Source organism: Manis javanica, chromosome 1, assembly GCF_040802235.1.
Source record: "Manis javanica isolate MJ-LG chromosome 1, MJ_LKY, whole genome shotgun sequence".
NCBI lineage: Eukaryota > Metazoa > Chordata > Mammalia > Pholidota > Manidae > Manis > Manis javanica.
The window spans coordinates 28,527,788-28,547,169 of NC_133156.1; the positions used below are offsets into that span (position 1 = coordinate 28,527,788).

At 45.4% G+C, this 19,382-nt stretch overlaps 1 protein-coding gene across 5 annotated transcripts in view; it reads right to left on the bottom strand.

Annotated features, from left to right (window-relative positions):
* The window catches only part of ARHGEF37 (Rho guanine nucleotide exchange factor 37), a 109,932-nt gene that overhangs the window by 27,927 nt on the left and 62,623 nt on the right, over nucleotides 1–19,382 (bottom strand). For 3 of the 5 annotated variants that reach the window (XM_036994063.2, XM_036994062.2, XM_036994066.2), the window contains 7 exons: nucleotides 19,007–19,206; nucleotides 17,455–17,648; nucleotides 16,754–16,858; nucleotides 8,652–8,762; nucleotides 7,670–7,999; nucleotides 5,345–5,473; nucleotides 2,816–3,011 (listed from right to left, as the gene is read on the bottom strand). In XM_036994063.2, coding sequence (XP_036849958.1) covers nucleotides 2,816–3,011; nucleotides 5,345–5,473; nucleotides 7,670–7,999; nucleotides 8,652–8,762; nucleotides 16,754–16,858; nucleotides 17,455–17,648; nucleotides 19,007–19,206 — 1,265 coding nt within the window. The remainder of the gene's footprint in view (nucleotides 1–2,815; nucleotides 3,012–5,344; nucleotides 5,474–7,669; nucleotides 8,000–8,651; nucleotides 8,763–16,753; nucleotides 16,859–17,454; nucleotides 17,649–19,006; nucleotides 19,207–19,382) is intronic. The other 2 variants (XM_036994064.2, XM_036994067.2) reach the window with 2 other exon arrangements.

Below are 19,382 nucleotides of genomic sequence, written 5' to 3' on the forward strand. Positions count from 1 at the left end.
ACGTAGGGGTGCATCAGTCTTTTTCAAACTTGAGTGCTGCATTCTTAGGGTAAATTCCTAGAAGTGGAATTCCTAGGTCAAATGGTATTTTTATTTTGAGTTTTTTGAGGAACCTCCATACTGCTGTCCACAATGGTTGAACTAATTTACATTCCCACCAGCAGTGTAGGAGGGTTCCCCTTTCTCCACATCCTCGCCAACATTTGTTTTTCTTAGTCTTTTCAATGCTGGCCATCCTTACTGGTGTGAGGTGATATCTCATTGTAGTTTTAATTTGCATTTCTCTGATGATTAGCGATGTGGAGCATCTTTTCATGTGTCTGTTGGCCATCTGAATTTCTTCTTTGGAGAACTGTCTGTTCAGCTCCTCTGCCCATTTTTTAATTGGATTATTTGCTTTTTGTTTGTTGAGGTGCGTGAGCTCTTTCTTTATTTTGGATGTCAACCCTTCATCGGATCTGTCATTTTATGAATAGAATATATTCTCTCATACTGTAGGCTGCCTTTTGTTCTATTGGTGGTGTCCTTTGCTGTACAGAAGCTTTTCAGCTTGATAAAGTCCCACTTGTTCATTGTAGCTTTTGTTTCCTTTGCCCGGGGTGATATGTTCATGAAGAAGTTGCTCATGTTTATGTCCAAGAGATTTTTGCCTATGTTTTTTTCTAAGAGTTTTATGGTTTCATCACTTAGATTCAGGTCTTTGATCCATTTTGAGTTTACTTTTGTGTATGAGTTAGACAATGATCCAGTTTCATTCTCTTACACGTAGCTGTTCAGTTTTGCCAACAGCAGCTGTTGAAGAGGCTGTCATTTCCCCATTGTACATCGATGGCTCCTTTATCATATATTAATTGGCCATATATGTTTGGGTTAATGTCTGGAGACTCTATTCTGTTCCACTGGTCTGTGGCTCTGTTCTTGTGCCAGTACCAAATTGTCTTGATTACTGTGGCTTTGTAGTAGAGCTTGAAGTTGGGGAGTGGGATTCAGCTGTTTTTCAATGTTAGTCATGAGACTGCCTTTTCATAATTTCTGCCAGATTTGTACCATGGTCTTAATTTTTGTAACAGATGTATGTTTTAAAACTTAGTCTTGGTTAACATCCAAAATATATAAAGAACTTACACACCTCAATACCCAAAAAGCAAATAACCCAATTAACAAATGGGCAGAGGATATGAAGAAACAGTTCTCCAAAGAAGAAATTCAGATGGCCAACAGACACATGAAAAGATGCTCCACATCACCAATCATAAGGGAAATGCAAATTAAAACTACAATGAGATATCACCTCATACCAGTAAGGATGGCCAGCATCAAAAAGACTAAGAAAAACAAATGTTGGTGAGGATGTGGAGAAAGGAGAACCCTCCTACACTGCTGGTGGGAATGTAAGCTAGTTCAACCATTGTGGAAAGCAATATGGAGGTTCCTCAAAAAACTAAAAATAGAAATAGCATTTGACCCCAGAATCCCACTTCTTGGAATATACCCAAAGAATACAACTTCTCAGATTCAAAAAGACATATGCATCCCTATGTTCATCGCAGCACTTTTTACAATAGCCAAGATATGGAAGCAACCTAAGTGTCCATCTGTAGATGAATGGATAAAGAAGATGTGGTACATATACACAATGGAATACTATTCAGCCATAAGAAAGAAACAAATCCTACCATTTGCAACAACATGGATGGAGCTAGAGGATATTATGCTCAGTGAAATAAGCCAGGTGGAGAAAGACAAGTGCCAAATGATTTCACTCATCTGTGGAGTATAACAATGAAGTAAAACTGAAGGAACAAAATGGTAGCAGACTCAGAGACTCCAAGAATGAACTAGTGGTTACCAAAGGGGAGAGGTGTGGGAGGGCAGGTGGGGATGGAGGGAGAAGGGGACTGAGTGGTATTATATTTAGTACACATGGTGTGGGGGTCACGGGGAGAACAGTGTATCACAGAGAAGGGACATAGTGGATCTCTGGCAACTTGCTGCACTGATGGACAGTGACTGCATTGGGGTATGGGTGGGGACTTGATAATATGGGTAAATGTAGTAACCACATTGTTTTTTAATGTGAAACTTTCATAAGAGTGTATATCAATCATACCTTAATAAAAAATTTTTAAAAAATTAGTCTTGTTCTATCCAGTAATACAAATAAAATCATGGGATTATGTACTAGTTATAATTGTTGTAATACACAGAAAAATACTTAACTAACAATTCTAATAAATTGCCTAAAGGAGGAAAAGCTGTCTGTAGGTGCCCTCCTGATAATCCTGTGTGACCTTCATCTCGTGGGTCATGTTTCCCTCTTTGGAAGAAGCTCCACTAGTCCATCTCCTCCTGGGTTCACGATGCCCATTGCCTCCCGCCCGGTTGCACCCGACCACTGTAGCACACCCCAAGGCCGTGACCAGCGCAGGGCAGACAGGATAACACCTGGCTTGCTCAGGAGGTCAGACACCTGTCCCCATCTTTCAGGGCAATGCTGAAGTTCTCTCCTGACATCTCTGTCTACCCCAATGGTCTGTGAGCTACCCAAGGCAGGGTCCTTGTTTCCCTTGCACGGTGCCCCGCACACAGTAGGTGCCTGATAACCGATGTTGTAGTACAAAATTGAACTCTTCTTGGCATTTCATGCACTGCACCCAGCCAGCTGTGCCCCAGGCCCTGCATTTTCACCTACACTCATCCCATCCTGGATTTGCATGACCAGACTTTGGCCCACTAGAGGGTCCATGTCGCCCCACTGACTCCTGTTGGGTGGTTTTCCCAGAGAGAGGAGAAGGGCCCAAGGGGTCCTAGGTACCTCCGGTGTCCACCAGCCAGCGGCTGCTGTTGCCTTTCGTGTCCTTGTTTTGAAGCAGGACCACGATTTGGCCCCGTGGCAGTGTCAGGTCCAGAGTTCCAGCCCCGCTGGTACTGCTTGTCACCTGGTACAGTTTTCCTGGGCCGTATCTGCTCAGGAGAGACTGCACCTGGCGTTCAGACCCTGGAAGGAGTGGCTGGGGAGAGGGAGAGAGACAGACAAGGTCTCCTGTTGGAGTGTCAATGCTGCCCACTGCTGGCAGCCTGCCTCTGCTGCCGGTGGGCCCATCTCCATCGGAGCAACAGTTCCCTCACTAATAGATGGCTGGATTAGGTGAAAAACACACGCTATTTGTATCCCAAGGTATCTCAGAAGAAACCTCTAATTTGATCTCACAAATTCCTCCCAGGTCTAAACTTCTGGTATTCTTTACAATTCTAATTCAGGTTCTGAAATTTCTCCATTTCAGAGCTCCAGGATTGAGTCCTCAATTCCACCCATACCATCAAGCAGAATTATCCCACAGCAAAATGCCTTGCACAGGGTTTTTGACCCCAGTGAACAAGACTGTGAGCTCCATGTGGGTACCATGTGCTCATCGAGCATCTTAAGCCAGCACAGAGCCAACAGCAGATCCTCAAACACGTGTCAACAAAGGGACTGTATCTTTTATTCCATGAGTTTCTGCCCAGAAGTATTTATTGAGCACCTACCATTTACAAGGCATGGTAAGCCTGGTGAATGTGTCAGAAACACAGGAGAGAGTATTGCCCTGGGAGAAATTGCCAGGCAGCTGAGGAGATGGGTCAGTGGCACTTTCAGCTCATCCAAAATTCTCCTGGCATTGCCTTTGGCTTTTTATTCACTGCTTCCAGCCAAAGTATCGATAAGGAGGGACTCACCAAATTCTACATGGTTATTTCTGGGTGGGGAGGTGCTTGGTGTAGGCAAAGGTGCCCTTCAGAGACATGTGGGTGCAGACTCTGCCATTACTCCACTCCAACGAGTTCACTGAGTCAAGAACCAGAACCCAGTGTATCTTAACAGGCCCTTAAACAGAAGTGTAGAAGCAGGGTACCTTTTTCAGAGTGGTAGTATTAACCCGAGTACAAAAGCCAGTGGTGTAGCAAACATTCACCTTCCTTCTCAAGCTGGCAGGCCCCTCCTGTGCGAGAACTGCAGCACCCCCGGGGGGGGGTCGGAGGAGGCAGGTAAAGATATCAGTAGGACCGCTTGTGGGTGGCTGCTTTGCTTCTTTCCATTCTATACCCTTAGCCAAATAAGTCAGGAACTTATAGTAGGGATAGGTGTGTGTGTGTGTGTGTGTGTGTGTGTGTGTGTGTGGGTGGGTTGGGGGAAGGTGGCTGTGGATGGGGGAAGAGGGTTCTCTTCCCACCAATGTGTAATACACACTGGAAGTATGATATTCCCATCTGTTTCATCTTTTTGTTTTCTCTTTTTTCCTACAATCTGCATGGATTGCTTTTCCAGTAAGAAAAATGTTATTTTAAGTAGAAAGAGACAGATTCCTAGGGCTCAACTGAGTGGCTGCTCTGTTAGCATTTCTGCACCCTGATTTCCCCAAGTTTCAGGACCCACACTGGTCCCCCATGTGGTCTCTGCTGGTGGGGGAGGATGGGGGACAGCTATGGCTTGAGGAGGAGCAGGCCCCACTTGGAGCAGACACACACCTCTGATGATCTTTGCTGGTCTGCACTCAGCCAGATGTGAAGGCCTCGTGTCTGCCCAGCTGTGTGGGCTCTTTTACTTGTCTCTCTGTCTCTGTGGAGAACCCTGGGGCTGTCTTCTGAGCTCTCACTTCACATCTCACATGTGACTGAATATAACATTCTAGCTTTCTCTAACCCAGGTTTTGTCATACTCTGGGGGCCCCTTCTCTCTTCAGCTACTTGAGTTCTTTTAAAAAAATATATAACTTGAGTATATTCGTCAACTGGACTACAAGATATCTTTTCTTTATATTTTAGGGAAAAATTCTTTACCAAAGAAAGTATTTGGCCAGCCAAAGTTTTGTAAACCATAATGCAGCTGAAATACTATCTTTTACAATTAAAAATTCCACGGCAAAAAGAAAATTTTTAATGATTTCTTATTCAAACTTTTTATTCAACCTGAGTGCTAGTATCTGAAGCAGGTTCACTGAGAAGGTAATGAGGAAACAGGGTGAATGTTGAAAAAGTTGAAGGTCCAGGTTTTTGAGTTTAATGCCACTTGCCCATTATTATGTCTAACTTCACTTAATATTAAAATATCTGGGTTTTCTTACTCCACCTCAGAGTTCTGTTCTGCTCCTATGCTTACTGGCCATGAAGAACATGTGTGTGTATGGGTGGGAATCTATCCCGTACCAGCCCTCCAGTTCAGAGAGAGAGAGAGAGCAGGAAAATGTTTCCATAGGTAACAGGAAACACCGAGGAAAGCAAAGGGAAAGTAAATAGAGGACTGAGCCTCACCCTACTGGCAAGTGAAGGACTTGACAGACTCTGCTGGAGAAGGAGGGACACTTACTTGTGTGTTGGGAGGTGGCAGCACTGTCTCAAAGTTTTCTTGAAAGGAGCGAAGCTGTTGACCCGCCTGGCCTAGTGCGTCCTCCATCAGCTTCTTGAAGGCTGGCTCAGAGACATGGTGGTGGGGCAGCTGGGTGGGGACACACACTGTCAACAGAGCCTTCTTGGGGAGAAGGGGGACAGGGGGACCCTGGCAGCCCACACTCTAGGCCCAGATGTGTTAAGATGGGTCTTTTTGTCTTTGTCAGCCGTTGTTTTGTCTGCCCACTGCCCTGCTGCTTCTCAGAAGCGCCCCTCTGTGGGCGCCCCTCCCTTTCAGTGCTGCCCATGAGGTGCTCTGGCCACAGGGCTGGAGTCATAGCATCCCTTCTCCTATCCACTGTGATGGGCCAAATGACTGGGCAATGCACTTGAGCAAGGCTGGTCAGAATCCTCCCATCAGATTTATTATATGAAGGCTGAGATGGAGAAGGTTGCTCTTCCTTTAGATTCTGATGTAAAGGCAAACACTTGGGTGCTGTTGGGAGCTATCTCTGCCACCCTGCAGAAGAAGGCTTGCCTGAGAATCCACCGACCTAGACAGGGAACTGAGCTAGGAGGTGGAGGGAATGCTGGAGCTCTGACAACATTATTTGTACTGAATGCAGCTGGGCCTGAGGCTTGACCCCCCCACCCCCTCCCGGGCCTCCTAGGGGTACAAGTCAGCACGTTTTTCTTTATGCCTAAGCAGGTTTGGAACTCAAGCAGTTCTGAGTAACACTCCATCCTCTATCCTAAGACCATGGCCCTGTTAGGCATCTCTTGCATTTCCACCAGGGGACCTAGGAGTGATATCCCATAACACTCCCCAGCCTTGCCCATGCCAGTCTAATTACAAGGGGGTCGGTGGCCCTGGAGAGAAAACTAGAGGGTGGGAGAAGAATAAAAAGGTCATCTAAGCAGATTTACCCTCTGCCTTCAGAAAAGAGAAATGCATCTTTTTGCAGATGGTTCAGGCTTAATTCTACTCAAAAACAATATTCGAGACAGAACCCTGTACTAAATGCTGTGAGGGTCAAAAGGAAGAAAAATGCCCATAACCTCAGCCTCCTCAATGAGGAGAAACAACTGTACGCATCACCCCCGCAGAAAGTGGGTTGTGAGCAGTGCTTAGCAGAAGCATATCCTGAAGGCTGCTGGAGTAGAGCAAGTGTGTGGTGGGCTCTCCCAGCCAGGAGAGGGAGATTTTGAGCTTCATAAAGAGACTTTTCATTTGTCACATATTTGGGGAGTTCTTACCATGAGCCAGACACCATGAAAGGCATGAGGGATGATGGGGAGGGGTATTCTAGGCCAAGGAAGGAGTCTGTGCAAAGGGACTGTGGTCACACGCAGAAGAGGTATGCTGGAAGTGGGGGATACAGGCACAGAGTGGGACTATAGGCTGGAAGGGTAGAGAGGGGGTCAGTTTTAGAGGAGCAGACTGATGGGGAAGGCTGAGCTGGCAAACACAAAGCACAGGAGATAGCATTGGGTAAAAGGAGGGCTGAAACTGTTCCACTGATTGGCCTCACAGGCCACTGATCTCTGGCACTGACATCAGAGAAGGAGATCTGAAAGCAATGGTGTATTCTTTCCTGCATCAACCCCAGTCTTCAAAATCAAAGTTTGCATTTAGAGGTTTGTCTTTGCAACCTATTTATGCTTCCAGCAGACAGCTCCTCTTACAGGCTGTAGAGCATCATGGTCGGTACCCAGGCTCCGGAGCTGAACTGCCAGGGTTCAAATCTTGCTATTGGCTGTGTGGCCTTGGGCAAGCTGCTTAACCTCTCTGTACCTCTTTTGAAATGAAGATACTACTACTCTGTAAGGTATTATGAGAATTAAGTCAGGTAATACCTGGAAGGTGCTCCAAACAGGTGCACAGTAAGGGCTCACAAGGAGGCAGCTGCTGGAAGCATTAACAGTAGCAGGAACCCCAGCTTGGTACATTTACTTCTGACTCTACAGAATGGACCCTGTCTGTGTCACTGACTTCTAATATACTCCAGGGACTGGCCCCAGAGTCTGCTACTTACCAGCAGAGGTTCCTCTGCTTCTGATCCCACAGCCTGAGAATGGCCTGGAGTCCCAGTTTTATCCTTGTTTTCATGGTCTGACTCCATTAATGGAGGGAGAACAGGTATGAGAGAAACCCAAAAGGCCCTGATGGCCTCCTCCCAAGCACCTGATGGCCTGTTTGGAAGGCCCAATCTCACTCCATTCCAGCCTCTGCCAACAGCTGGCTGAAGGGGCTATAAGGCCTCGCCTGGCTATTCCAGAGGCACCCCAGTCCCAGAGGCCTTACCTGGGCCAACCTGCCCTCTGCCCTCTGCAGCACTTGCTCGGCAAGATCCCTCTGGAGGGCCACCAGTGTGCACAGGATGTGGCCCAGCCACTGCATGGCCAGCTGGTTGAACTGCGGGAGCTCAGCTACCAGCAGGGAGTTGAGTGCCTGGAACGTGTGTTGCACCACCTCCTCTTTGTAGGTCACGCTGCCCACCTCCAGCAGCTTCTCTTCCACCCTCTCAAAGTCCAGTAGTTTGTCTAGATGCTTCTTGATCAGGTTCTGAGGTCCAGTCATGGCTTTGGCCAGGCTGCACAGTGGCTGCCACACTAGGCCTTCCAGCCGCTGCTTCTGCAGGGGACAAGTGAGCCTGGGAGTCGTGGGAGGGCGCGGCAGAGGATGGGCACTGGAAGAAGGGGTTTTGGAGTAGGCAGGACTGGGCTCCAATCCCACCCCCACCAACTCACTGGGACCTCTAGCATGTTATCTAACCTTTCTGAGCCTCAATGTACTCTTCTGAAAAATGGGTTTAGCTGAGTGCCTGGCATGGAAGTTTTTCAACATATGTCACTTCTTAATATCATTACTGTGCACAGATCTTGAAAAAAATTTTGTATGAAGTAGTGGTCAAAAGCATAGTCTTTGGTACTCAGATTCTAGCTTGCCATTGACCATCTGAATGATGTGGGAGGTCACCCTTTCTGAGCCTCAAGCTCTCATCTGCAGAATGGGGCTATTAATGTACTGCATAAGCGGTGTTGTGAGGATTGAATGAAGTGAAGAATGTAAAGGGCTTAGCGCAGCACTGGGCAGGTGGTGAACCTCAATAAGCATTAGGCAGGGCCACTCTCATCTGTAAAACTCACTAATAACCTCTGCTCAGCTGACTAGCCAGGGTGCTTATGGACGTGACAACCATGTAATGGGCCTGACTTCTACCTATCATTCTTAGCGGCTCTGTCACCTGCCTACAAAGAGAAGGGAAAGGAGATGTTCCACTTACAAACTGGGGGAAGGCCTGGAGCTGGAGGTCTCTGGCCAGGCTGCAGGACTGCACCACAGGCCCCTCGGGGATGTCCAGGTCGCACTCCTGGGGCCTGAAGTGGAGGAAAGCCTGGAGCCAGGGCAAATGAGAGGCAGCCAATCACAGCCTGTCATGGCCATCTCATGCCTGAATCCCCCTCCACTATACCCACACCCAAAGAGGTTGTCCAGGCCCTCTGTACGTGGCCTATTCTATCCTTGCACAATTCCAGTAATTCGAAAGCTCTTTCTTAGACTGAGCTAATATCTTTCTCCCTATTCCAGCACTTCCCCATCTTGACACATTTCTGTGGCACCTGTGTGATTTTTTTTGCCATGTCCATATTCTACATGTTCTATTAATAGTTCTTTTGAAATCAGTTAACTGTTCTATTTAAATCAACCCATTAAAAAAGAACCTTACAATACTATCACAAAGGGGAAACCAGAATTAACTGCCATAAATAGACATATAAGAATAATTTCTATAAAAACAATGCTTTTCAGGGGAAATTACGCTCCCCAACTTCAAGCTTTACTACAAAGCCACAGTAATCAAGACAATTTGGTACTGGCACAAGAACAGAACCATAGACCAATGGAACAGACTAGAAGGCCCTGATATACACCCAACCATATATGGTGAATTAATATATGATAAAGGAGCCATGGACATACAATGGGGAAATGACAGCCTCTTAAACAGCTGGTGTTGACAAAACTGGGCAGTTGAGAAACTGGATTCTTGTTTAACCCCATCCACAAAAGTAAACTTGAAATGGATTAACGACTTGAATGTAAGTCATGAAACCATAAAACTCATAGAAGAAAGCATAGGCAAACATCTCCTGAATATATGCATGAGCAACTTCTTCCTGAACCCATCTTCCTGAGAAAGGGAAACAAAAGCAAAAATGAACTCATGGGACTACATCAAACTAAAAAGGTTTTGTATGGCAAAGGACATCATCAAAAAAAACAAAAAGGCATCCTACAGTATGGGAGAATATATTTGTAAATGACATATCTGACAAGGGGTTAACATCCAAAATATATAAAGAACTTACACACCTCAATACCCAAAAAGCAAATAACCCAATTAACAAATGGGCAGAGGATATGAAGAGACAGCTCTCCAAAGAAGAAATTCAGATGGCCAACAGACACATGAAAAGATGCTCCACATCACTAATCATCAGGGAAATGCAAATTAAAACTACAATGAGATATCACCTCATACCAGTAAGGATGGCCAGCATCAAAAAGACTAAGAAAAACAAATGTTGGTGAGGATGTGGAGAAAGGAGAACCCTCCTACACTGCTGGTGGGAATGTAAGCTAGTTCAACCATTGTGGAAAGCAATATGGAGGTTCCTCAAAAAACTAAAAATAGAAATAGCATTTGACCCCAGAATCCCACTTCTTGGAATATACCCAAAGAATACAACTTCTCAGATTCAAAAAGACATATGCATCCCTATGTTCATCGCAGCACTTTTTACAATAGCCAAGATATGGAAGCAACCTAAGTGTCCATCTGTAGATGAATGGATAAAAAAGATGTGGTACATATACACAATGGAATACTATTCAGCCATAAGAAAGAAACAAATCCTACCATTTGCAACAACATGGATGGAGCTGGAGGACATTATGCTCAGTGAAATAATCCAGGCAGAGAAAGACAAATGCCAAATGATTTCCCTCATTTGTGGAGTATAACAATGAAGCAAGACTGAAGGAACAAAATGGTAGCAGATCAGAGACTCCAAGAATGAACTAGTGGTTACCAAAGGGGAGGGGTGTGAAAGGGTGGGTGGGGAGGGAGGGAGAAGGGGATTGAGGGGTATTATGTTTAGTACACATGGTGTGGGGGATCACAGGGAGAACACTGTAGCACAGAGAAGGGACATAGTGGATCTGTGGCATCTTGCTGCACTGATGGACAGTGACTGCATTGGGGTATGGGTGGGGACTTGATAATATGAGTAAATGTAGTAACCACATTGTTTTTTCATGTGAAACCTTCATAAGAGTGTATATCATACCTTAATAAAAAAATTAAAAACAAAAAAACAAAAAAAACCACCCAATGCTTTTAAGTTCTTTCCAGATGTCATTGCTGGCTGATCTGCCTTTATTAATGACATGCCAGCAAAAGAGGCTTTTCCTGGACTTGGATGATTAAAAGGGGGAGTCACTCTCTTGCTTTGGGATTCCATATCAGTGCTGGATCTATCGCGCAAGTCCTGTGTCTAGGGAAATGCAGTCTTAATGCTTCCAAATATCCATCCTATCCTGCAAAGCCTGATGTGTCTCTCTCATGCCTCTGGCTTCTCTCTCCAGGTCCCCTCTCTTCTTTCTTAAGACCTGGCTCTGAGTGCTTTCCCCTTCCAGGGTGGCGTAACAGGGTCCTTCTGCTTGGGAGCCCAGAATGGAGCAGAACAAGCAGGGGGAACAGGGAAAGATGTGACCTCCTGCCTTTTATGTACTTGCAATAAGGCCACCCCAAATCCCGCTGTCCAAAGAGCCTGTTATCACCTAACCAGCTGGCTTGTGCAAAGAGGTGGACATAGGTCCATAAAAGGAACAGAGTGGAGGGAGGAGCCAAGACAGCGGTGTGAGTAGAGCAGCGGAAATCTCCTCCCAAAATCATACATACTTTTAAAAATAAAACAATCACATCTATTCCTAAAAGAGACCAGAAGATACAGGACAACAGCCAGACAACATCTACACCTGCAAGAACCCAGCGCCTCGTGAAGGGGGTAAGATACAAGCCCGGGTTGCGCCCCTCACCCCAGCTCCTGGTGGGAGGAGAGGAGTTGGAGCAGGGAGGGAGAGGGAGCCCAGGACAGCTAAACAACCAGCCCTAGTCATCCACACCGGGAGTGCAGATACACAGTGCATGCTATGCTGGATACTAGGGAAACAGGACAGTAAAACCTGTGAGCAGGTCCCCACAGCCAGTGCCCCTGGGACAAAAGAAAAGTGAATGCCCTTTGAAAGTCTTAAAGGGACAGGGACCCCACAGCTGAACATAAGTGTCCCGGGACACAGCCCAGCAGCTGGGAATCCCGGGGAATACCAGGTGCCCTAATGCCCTGGGTGGCAGTGCAGCTCGGAGGCCCCTCACAGCTATAAACAGCCTCCCACCCATTACCCCTCCAGCGCAGCTTCACCACAGCAGAGCAGCAGCCTGAGGCTGGCCAATCCCACAGCAGCAGGGCAGAGCTTCTTTCACAGTGGCTGGGCAAGAATCAGAGATCTTGTCTGCGTGCAGCTGCTCAGCACAAGGCACTAGGGGTCGCTGTTCTCCCAGGAGAGGAAGGCCACAAACTGGCAAGAAGGGACATTCTCTGAGCCAACATATGCGCCAGCTCCCACCAACTACCTCTATTACCATGAAAAGGCAGAAGAATTTGATCCAGACCAAAATCACAGAAACAACCTCTGAAAAGGAGCTTAGAGAGATAGACCTAACCAATCTTCCTGAAAAAAAATTCAAAATAAAGGTCATAACCATGCTGATGGAGCTGAAGATAAAAATACAAGAACTAATGTACAAAGAAGGGAGGGAGACAACAGAAATAAAACCATCTCTGGAAGGATTTAAAAGCAGAATAGATGAGATGCAAGAGGCCATTGATGGAATAAAAACCAGAAAACAGGAATGCATAGAAGCTGACACAGAGAGAGATAAAAGGATCTCCAGGAATGAAACAATATTAAGAGAACTGTATGACCAATCCAAATGGAACAATATCCACATTATAGGGGTACCAGAAGAAGAAGAGAGAGAAAAAATGGATAGAAAGTGTATTTGAATAAATAATTGCTGAAAACTTCCCCAAACTGGGAGAGGAAATAGTCTCGCAGACCACGGAAGCCCACAGATCTCCCAACAGAAGAGACCCAAGGAGGACAACACCAAGACACATAATAATTAAAATGGCAAAGATCAAGGACAAGGACAGAGTTTTGAGGGCAGTAGAGAGAGGAGAAAGGTCACCTACAAAGGGAAACCCATCAGGCTATCATCAGACTTCTCAACAGAAACCTTACAGGCCAGAAGAGAATGGCATGCTACATTTAATGCAATGAAACAGAAGGGCCTTGAACCAAGAATACTGTATCCAGCATGATTATCATTTAAATATGAAGGAGGGATTAAAAAATTCCCAGATAAGCAAAAATTGAGGGAATTTGCCTCATGCAAACCACCTCTAAGGGGGTTTTAGAGAGACTGTTCTAAATGGGAGCACTCCTAAGGCTAAATAGATGTCACCAGAGAAAATAAAATCACAGCAAAGAAAGCAGACCAACCAAATCCTAACTAAAGGCAAAAAATAAAATCAATTACCCATGAAAGCAGTTAAAGGAAACACAAAAGAGCACAGAATAAAACACCCAAAATATGAAGAATGGAGGAGGAGGAATAAGAAGGGAGAGAAATAAAGAATCATCAAACAGTGTTTATAATAGCTCAATAAGTGAGTTAAGTTAGACAGTAAGATACTAAAGAAGCTAACCGTGAACCTTTGGTAACCATGAATCTAAAGCCTGCAATGGTAATAAGTATATATCTTTCAATAATCACCCTAAATGTAAATGGACTGAATGCACCAATCAAAAGATGCAGAGTAATAGAATGGATAAAAAAGCAAGACCCATCTATAAGCTGCTTACAAGAGAATCACCTCAAATGCAAAGACATGCACAGATTAAAAGTCAAGGGATGGAAAAAGATACTCCATGCAAACAACAGAGAGAAAAAGCAGGTGTTGCAGTACTAGTATCAGATAAAATAGATTTCAGAACAAAGAAAGTAACAAGAGATAAAGAAGGACATTACATAATGATCAAGGGGTCAGTCCAACAAGAAGATATAACCATTATAAATATATATGCACCCAACACAAGAGCACAACCAAAAGTAAAACAAATACTAACAGAACTAAAGCAGGAAATAGAATGCAATTCATTCATTCTAGGAGACTTCAACACACCACTCACTCCAAAGGATAGATCCACCAGACAGAAAATAAGTAAGGACACAGAGGCACTGAACAACACACTAGAACAGATGGACCTAATAGACATCTATAGAACTCTACATCCAAAAGCAACAGGATACACATTCTTCTCAAGTGTACATGGCACATTCTCCAGAATAGACCACATACTAGGCCACAAAAAGAGCCTAAGTAAATTCCAAAATATTGAAATTCTACCAACCAACTTTTCAGACCACAAAGGTATAAAACCAGAATTAAATTGTACAAAGAAAGAAAAAAAGATCACAAACACATGGAGGCTTAACAACATGCTCCTAAATAATCAATGGATCAAGGACCAAATTAAAATAGAGATCAAGCAATATATGGAAACAAATGACAACAACAACACAAAGCCCCAACTTCTGTGGGACGCAGCAAAAGCAGTCTTAAGAGGAAAGTATATAGTAATCCAGGCATATTTAAAGAAGGAAGAACAATGCCAAATGAATAGTCTAACATCACAATTATCGAAATTGGAAAAAGAAGAACAAATGAGGCCTAAAGTCAGCAGGAGGGACAAAATAAGGATCAGAGAAGAAATAAACAAAATTGAGAAGAATAAAACAATAGAAAAAATCAATGAAACCAAGAGCTGGTTCTTTGAGGAAATAAACAAAATAGATAAGCCTCTAGCCAGACTTATTAAGAGAAAAAGAGAATCAGCACACATCAACATAATCAGAAATGATAAAGGAAAAAATCACGATAGACCCCACATAAAATACAAAGAATTATTAGAGAACACTATGAAAACCTATATGCCAACAAGCTGGAAAACCTAGAAGAAATGGACAACTTCCTAGAAAAATACAACCTTCCAAGACTGACTAAGGAAGAAACACAAAATCTAAAAAAACCAATTACCAGCAAAGAAATTGAAGCAGTAATCAAAAAAACTACCCAGGAACAAAACCCCTGGGCCAGATGGATTTACCTTGGAATCTCATCAGACATACAGAGAAGACATAATACCCATTCTCCTTAAAGTTTTCCAAAAAATAGAAGAGGAGGGAATACTCCCAACCTCATTCTATGAAGCCAACATCACCCTAATACCAAAACCAGGCAAAGACACCACCAAAAAAGAAAATTACAGACCAATATCCCTGATGAATGTAGATGCAAAAATACTCAACAAAATATTAGCAAACCGAATTCAAAAATACATCAAAAGGATCATACACCATGACCAAGTGGGATTCATCCCAGGGATGCAAGGATGGTACAACATTCAAAAATCCATCAACATCATCCACTATATAAACAAAAAGGACAAAAACCACATGATCATCTCCATAGATGCTGAAAAAGCATTCGACAAAATTCAACATCCATTCATGATAAAAGAATTCCATGAGAAGAAATTCAGATGGCCAACAGACACATGAAAAGATGCTCCACATCGCTAGTCATAAGAGAAATGCAAATTAAAACCACAATGGAGATATCACCTCACACCAGTAAGGATCGCCACAATCCAAAAGACAAACAACAACAAATGTTGGCGAGGTTGCAGACAAAGGGGAACCCTCCTACACTGATGGTCGGAATGTAAATTAGTTCAACCATTGTGGAAAACAGTATGGAGGTTCCTCAAAAAGCTCAAAGTAGACATACCATTTGACCCAGGAATTCCACTTCTAGGAATTTACCCTAAGAATGCAGCAGCCCAGTTTGAAAAAGACAGATGCACCCCTACGTTTATCGCAGCACTATTTACAATAGCCAAGAAATGGAAACAACCTAAGTGTCCATCAGTAGATGAATGGATAAAGAAGAGGTGGTACATATACACAATGGAACATTATTCAGCCATAAGAAGAAAACAAATCCTACTATTTGCAACAACATGGATGGAGCTACAGGGTATTATGCTCAGTGAAATAAGCCAGGCAGAGAAAGACAAGTACCAAATGAATTCACTCATATGTGGTGTATAAGAACAAAGAAAAACGGAAGGAACAAAACAGCAGCAGACTCACAGAACCCAAGAATGGACTAACAGTTACCAAAGGGAAAGGGACTGGGAAGGATGGGTGGGAAGGGAGGGATAAGGGTGGGGAATTAGAAAGGGGGCCTTATGATTAGCATGTATAATTGGCGGGGGGCACGGGGAGGGCTGTACAACACAGAGAAGACAAGCAGTGATTCTATAGCATCTTACTACACGGATGGAGAGTGACTGTAATGGGGTGTGGGGGGGGACTTGGTGAAGGGGGGAGCCTAGTAAACATAATGCTCTTTATGTAATTATAGATTCAGGATAACAAAATAAAATAAAAATAAATTAAAGGGACAGAGTAGATGGAATCAGTCAGCATCAATGACAAAAATGAAGGGGGGTCCCAGAGCAAGGAAATGACAAGCTGCAAAGGCATGAAAACTGGTACTCCTGTGAGCTGAATTCAGTTTGTAGACATGTATTTTCTTGGGCCTGTATGATATTTAAATCTTTATTTAATTGGTTGTTCACGTGGATGCATTTCACCTAAGTCTGAACTTCCAGTTTTCTTCCTTAAAATCAGAAGAAATGCCACACTGGCTCCACATTCCCACAGCAGCACCCCCGAGCCATGTAATAGCTCCCGTTTAGATTTGTTCACTCAGTCATTCAAATTTCAAATACTATTTATATATTTAACTCTCCTGAAGTCTCCTAACAGCGTGTTAGAAATTAAACCTCACACGCTTGCTTCACTATTGCCTGCCTGGCCCCTTTAGGCACCTAAGTTTGTCATGGGCTGTAGGTGCAGGACTGGCAGGGTCCCTCTGCAGGGCTCTGATCCAAGTGAATTCTGACCCTGCCCAGTAGGAACCTCATCTCCTGAGGGACTAGGCTTAGCCACTGCCCTACTCAGACAAGGAGTGCTTCTCCCTGGCCCTTATTCTGGCTTACCACCAGCCACTGGATGACGTCTTCCATTTTTTTCCTGCAGCTATACCTTTGCCAGCTTGTCTGATAGGCCACACTTGCCTGGGGAAACCAGCCTGCCCCACCCATTATTAACTGCAGGATACTCACCTCCAGATTATCCAGGTAAACAGCCACATTGTTCTTCATCTCGGTCACACACAGTGACACGCAGTGGAACCTCTCTTCTAAATCATCAAATTCCTTGTTTTCTGTCTGCAAGTAGTTATGCTTATGAGGGTCAAGAATATCCACATGGGGGCAGTCTACACCTCACATGGGCAGCCCAAGTCCTCACCTGTCAATAGACCCCGCCCATCAGAGCCAGTCCCTCCAGCCAGAAAACTGAGTGGGATGGTTACAGGCACTGAGTGCAGTTTAGGGTTTTGTAATCAGACACACAGACATATAATCCCAGCCCACTTGCTTCCTAGGTGTGTGACCTTGGGCAAGTGTTTTACCTTCTCTGAGCCTGTTTTATCTGCCAAATGGGGTAATAGCAACACCTGTGTCATTGTATGGCTCAGGTAACGCCAGGTTCAGAGTAAGTAATCAATCTACTACTGAGCTGCTACTGGTAGCTATTCAAGACTGGTTCCTTGCCCAGGCCCAGAGATTAGCCCTCCTGTCTGCATAAAGACATACTCAGAAGGTATGGCACACTATGCAGTGGAGAAAGCACTACCTTGGCTCTTTGGAATCAAGCAAGGTGCCACTTATGCCTCCTGCTGGCTATGCAATGCTGGGAGGCCGCTTGGATCCCTTAGCCTCAGTTTCCTTATCTCTGAAACAAGTCTAAGTCCCCTGCCCACCTGCTGCACATCCTTGCTCCTTGGGATGACTGGGATGTGGCCCTTCCTCTGGCCCATGCTCACCCTGGGCACGAGCCCTGCCTCCTGCTTCAGCAGCTGGCTCAGCCGGGTGGTCTTTTTGGAGAGGGTGTGCGTGTTGATGCGAGACAGCCGCTCCCGGAGCGTCAGCTGCTCCACCGTGGTGTACTTGGAGGCTGCACCAACAGAGGAGAGGTAGGGCGTGGGGCCCCAGGCTGACCCAGGAAGGCAAGCGCCCCTGGCACACCTGGCTAGACACCCCCTTGGGGCCTCTTCTCAAGCACCAGTCACACCCATTAGGACCTCGAGTCACAGGAAAAGCACAGGACTCCGAGCCCCTCTCACACTGAGGTGTGAGCCCTGACTGACCAGCTTCCTGCCTGCTTGCCTTTGGCAAGACACCACTTCTTGGGCCTCAGTTTCCTCATTTGTGAATAAGGCCGGCTGCCTTGCAGCACTGCTGGGAGGATCACAGAAGGTGGTAAATCTGAGAGTGCTTTCTACAGAAAACAAGCGAGAGGTGATTTGCCTGAGGTCCTCAACTCATGTTGGCCAGGCTAGGCTTCCCACCCCTGCCTCAAGGCCTTTTCCCAAATCTGTGACCTGACCACAGGCCTAAGTTTGAAATCGGCTCTGTGCCTTACCAGCTGTGTGATCTGGAACAAGCGACCTAAGTAAGCTCTCATTTTACCCAACTGTGAAACGGGACTAATGGGGACAACTTCAGAGGACTACTACAAGGCTCAAACAAGGTAATGAATGAAAAATGTGTCAGTTACCCCTTAGTAAACATTAACTATACCATTATTACACTGCCGCAGTCGTGCAACTCGATTTCTCTCTATTTGGGACACTGCTTCATTTTCCAAGCCTCCCTATTTTAACAACCTGAGAGGCAGAGTTCCCACCCCTCCTGCTGTACCCCCCACCAGGTATGTACAGCTCTTTGCCTCCTCAGTACTCATCTCTCCTCCACAGTAAAGCAGCCATGTGGTTTGGACAGGATTCATCTCAGTTCAAGGGCTGAGTGCTGACTGGGAGAAGCCAGTTCATATAATTCTACTGCTCCGGCCACAGTGATTGGTTCAAAGAAGGGGGTCACAGCCCTGGCTATACCTACAAGCTCAGGGCATGTTCCTAACCACGGCAACAGGTTCTAGGAGGGCAGAAGACCCATCTGGGTCCTACCAGAGTGAAGCTCCAATTTAATTTTTGTGGCTGAGGAGAACAAGGCCCTACTTTATTTTGGAAGGTGTGATATGTAAATGTGAATGTTGAAACATCAATAGGCGTTTACTACTGTGAGGGAGGTCAGCCTGAAAACTAAGCTGACACACAGGAGAGAGCAGAGATGAGAGAACTACAGGGAAATAGAGCCAGCACCCTGATCAAACCCTTCCTAAGCCTTTGTTCCCTCTGGGCTTGAGGTTACATGAGTCCTACATTGCATTCACTGGTGAAGCCAGTTTGAGGTGAGCTCTTTGTAACTGGACGCATTCTCACTGGTGCATCCCCTCAGTTCCCCAGTCCTTACCCACTTCCTTGCGCATCTTGTACTCATTGATGTTAGTGTTCACGTCCCGGAGGGCGGAGGCAGCCCCTTGCAGGACAGGGTAGGCCCTGGCATCAGGGAGTGTGTTCTCCAGGATTTTCTGCAGCAGCAATGGGTACTTGGTAATCCTTTGCAGAGGAATCACCAGTAAGAAACTGAGGCCTGAGGGTCCAGCTTGCGGCCTGTGGGAGAAGGCTGGTGTTAGATAGGTAAAGCCCACCCTTGGGGGCACCAGAGGGCCTGGGCTCTACTCCCAGCTGTGCGATCTCAGGCAAGGCACCCAGCCTCTGTAGCCCTCAGTTTCCTCATCTGTAGTCTGGGAGGCCTGGATGTTAGACAGGTGCTGCTAGTTTCCACT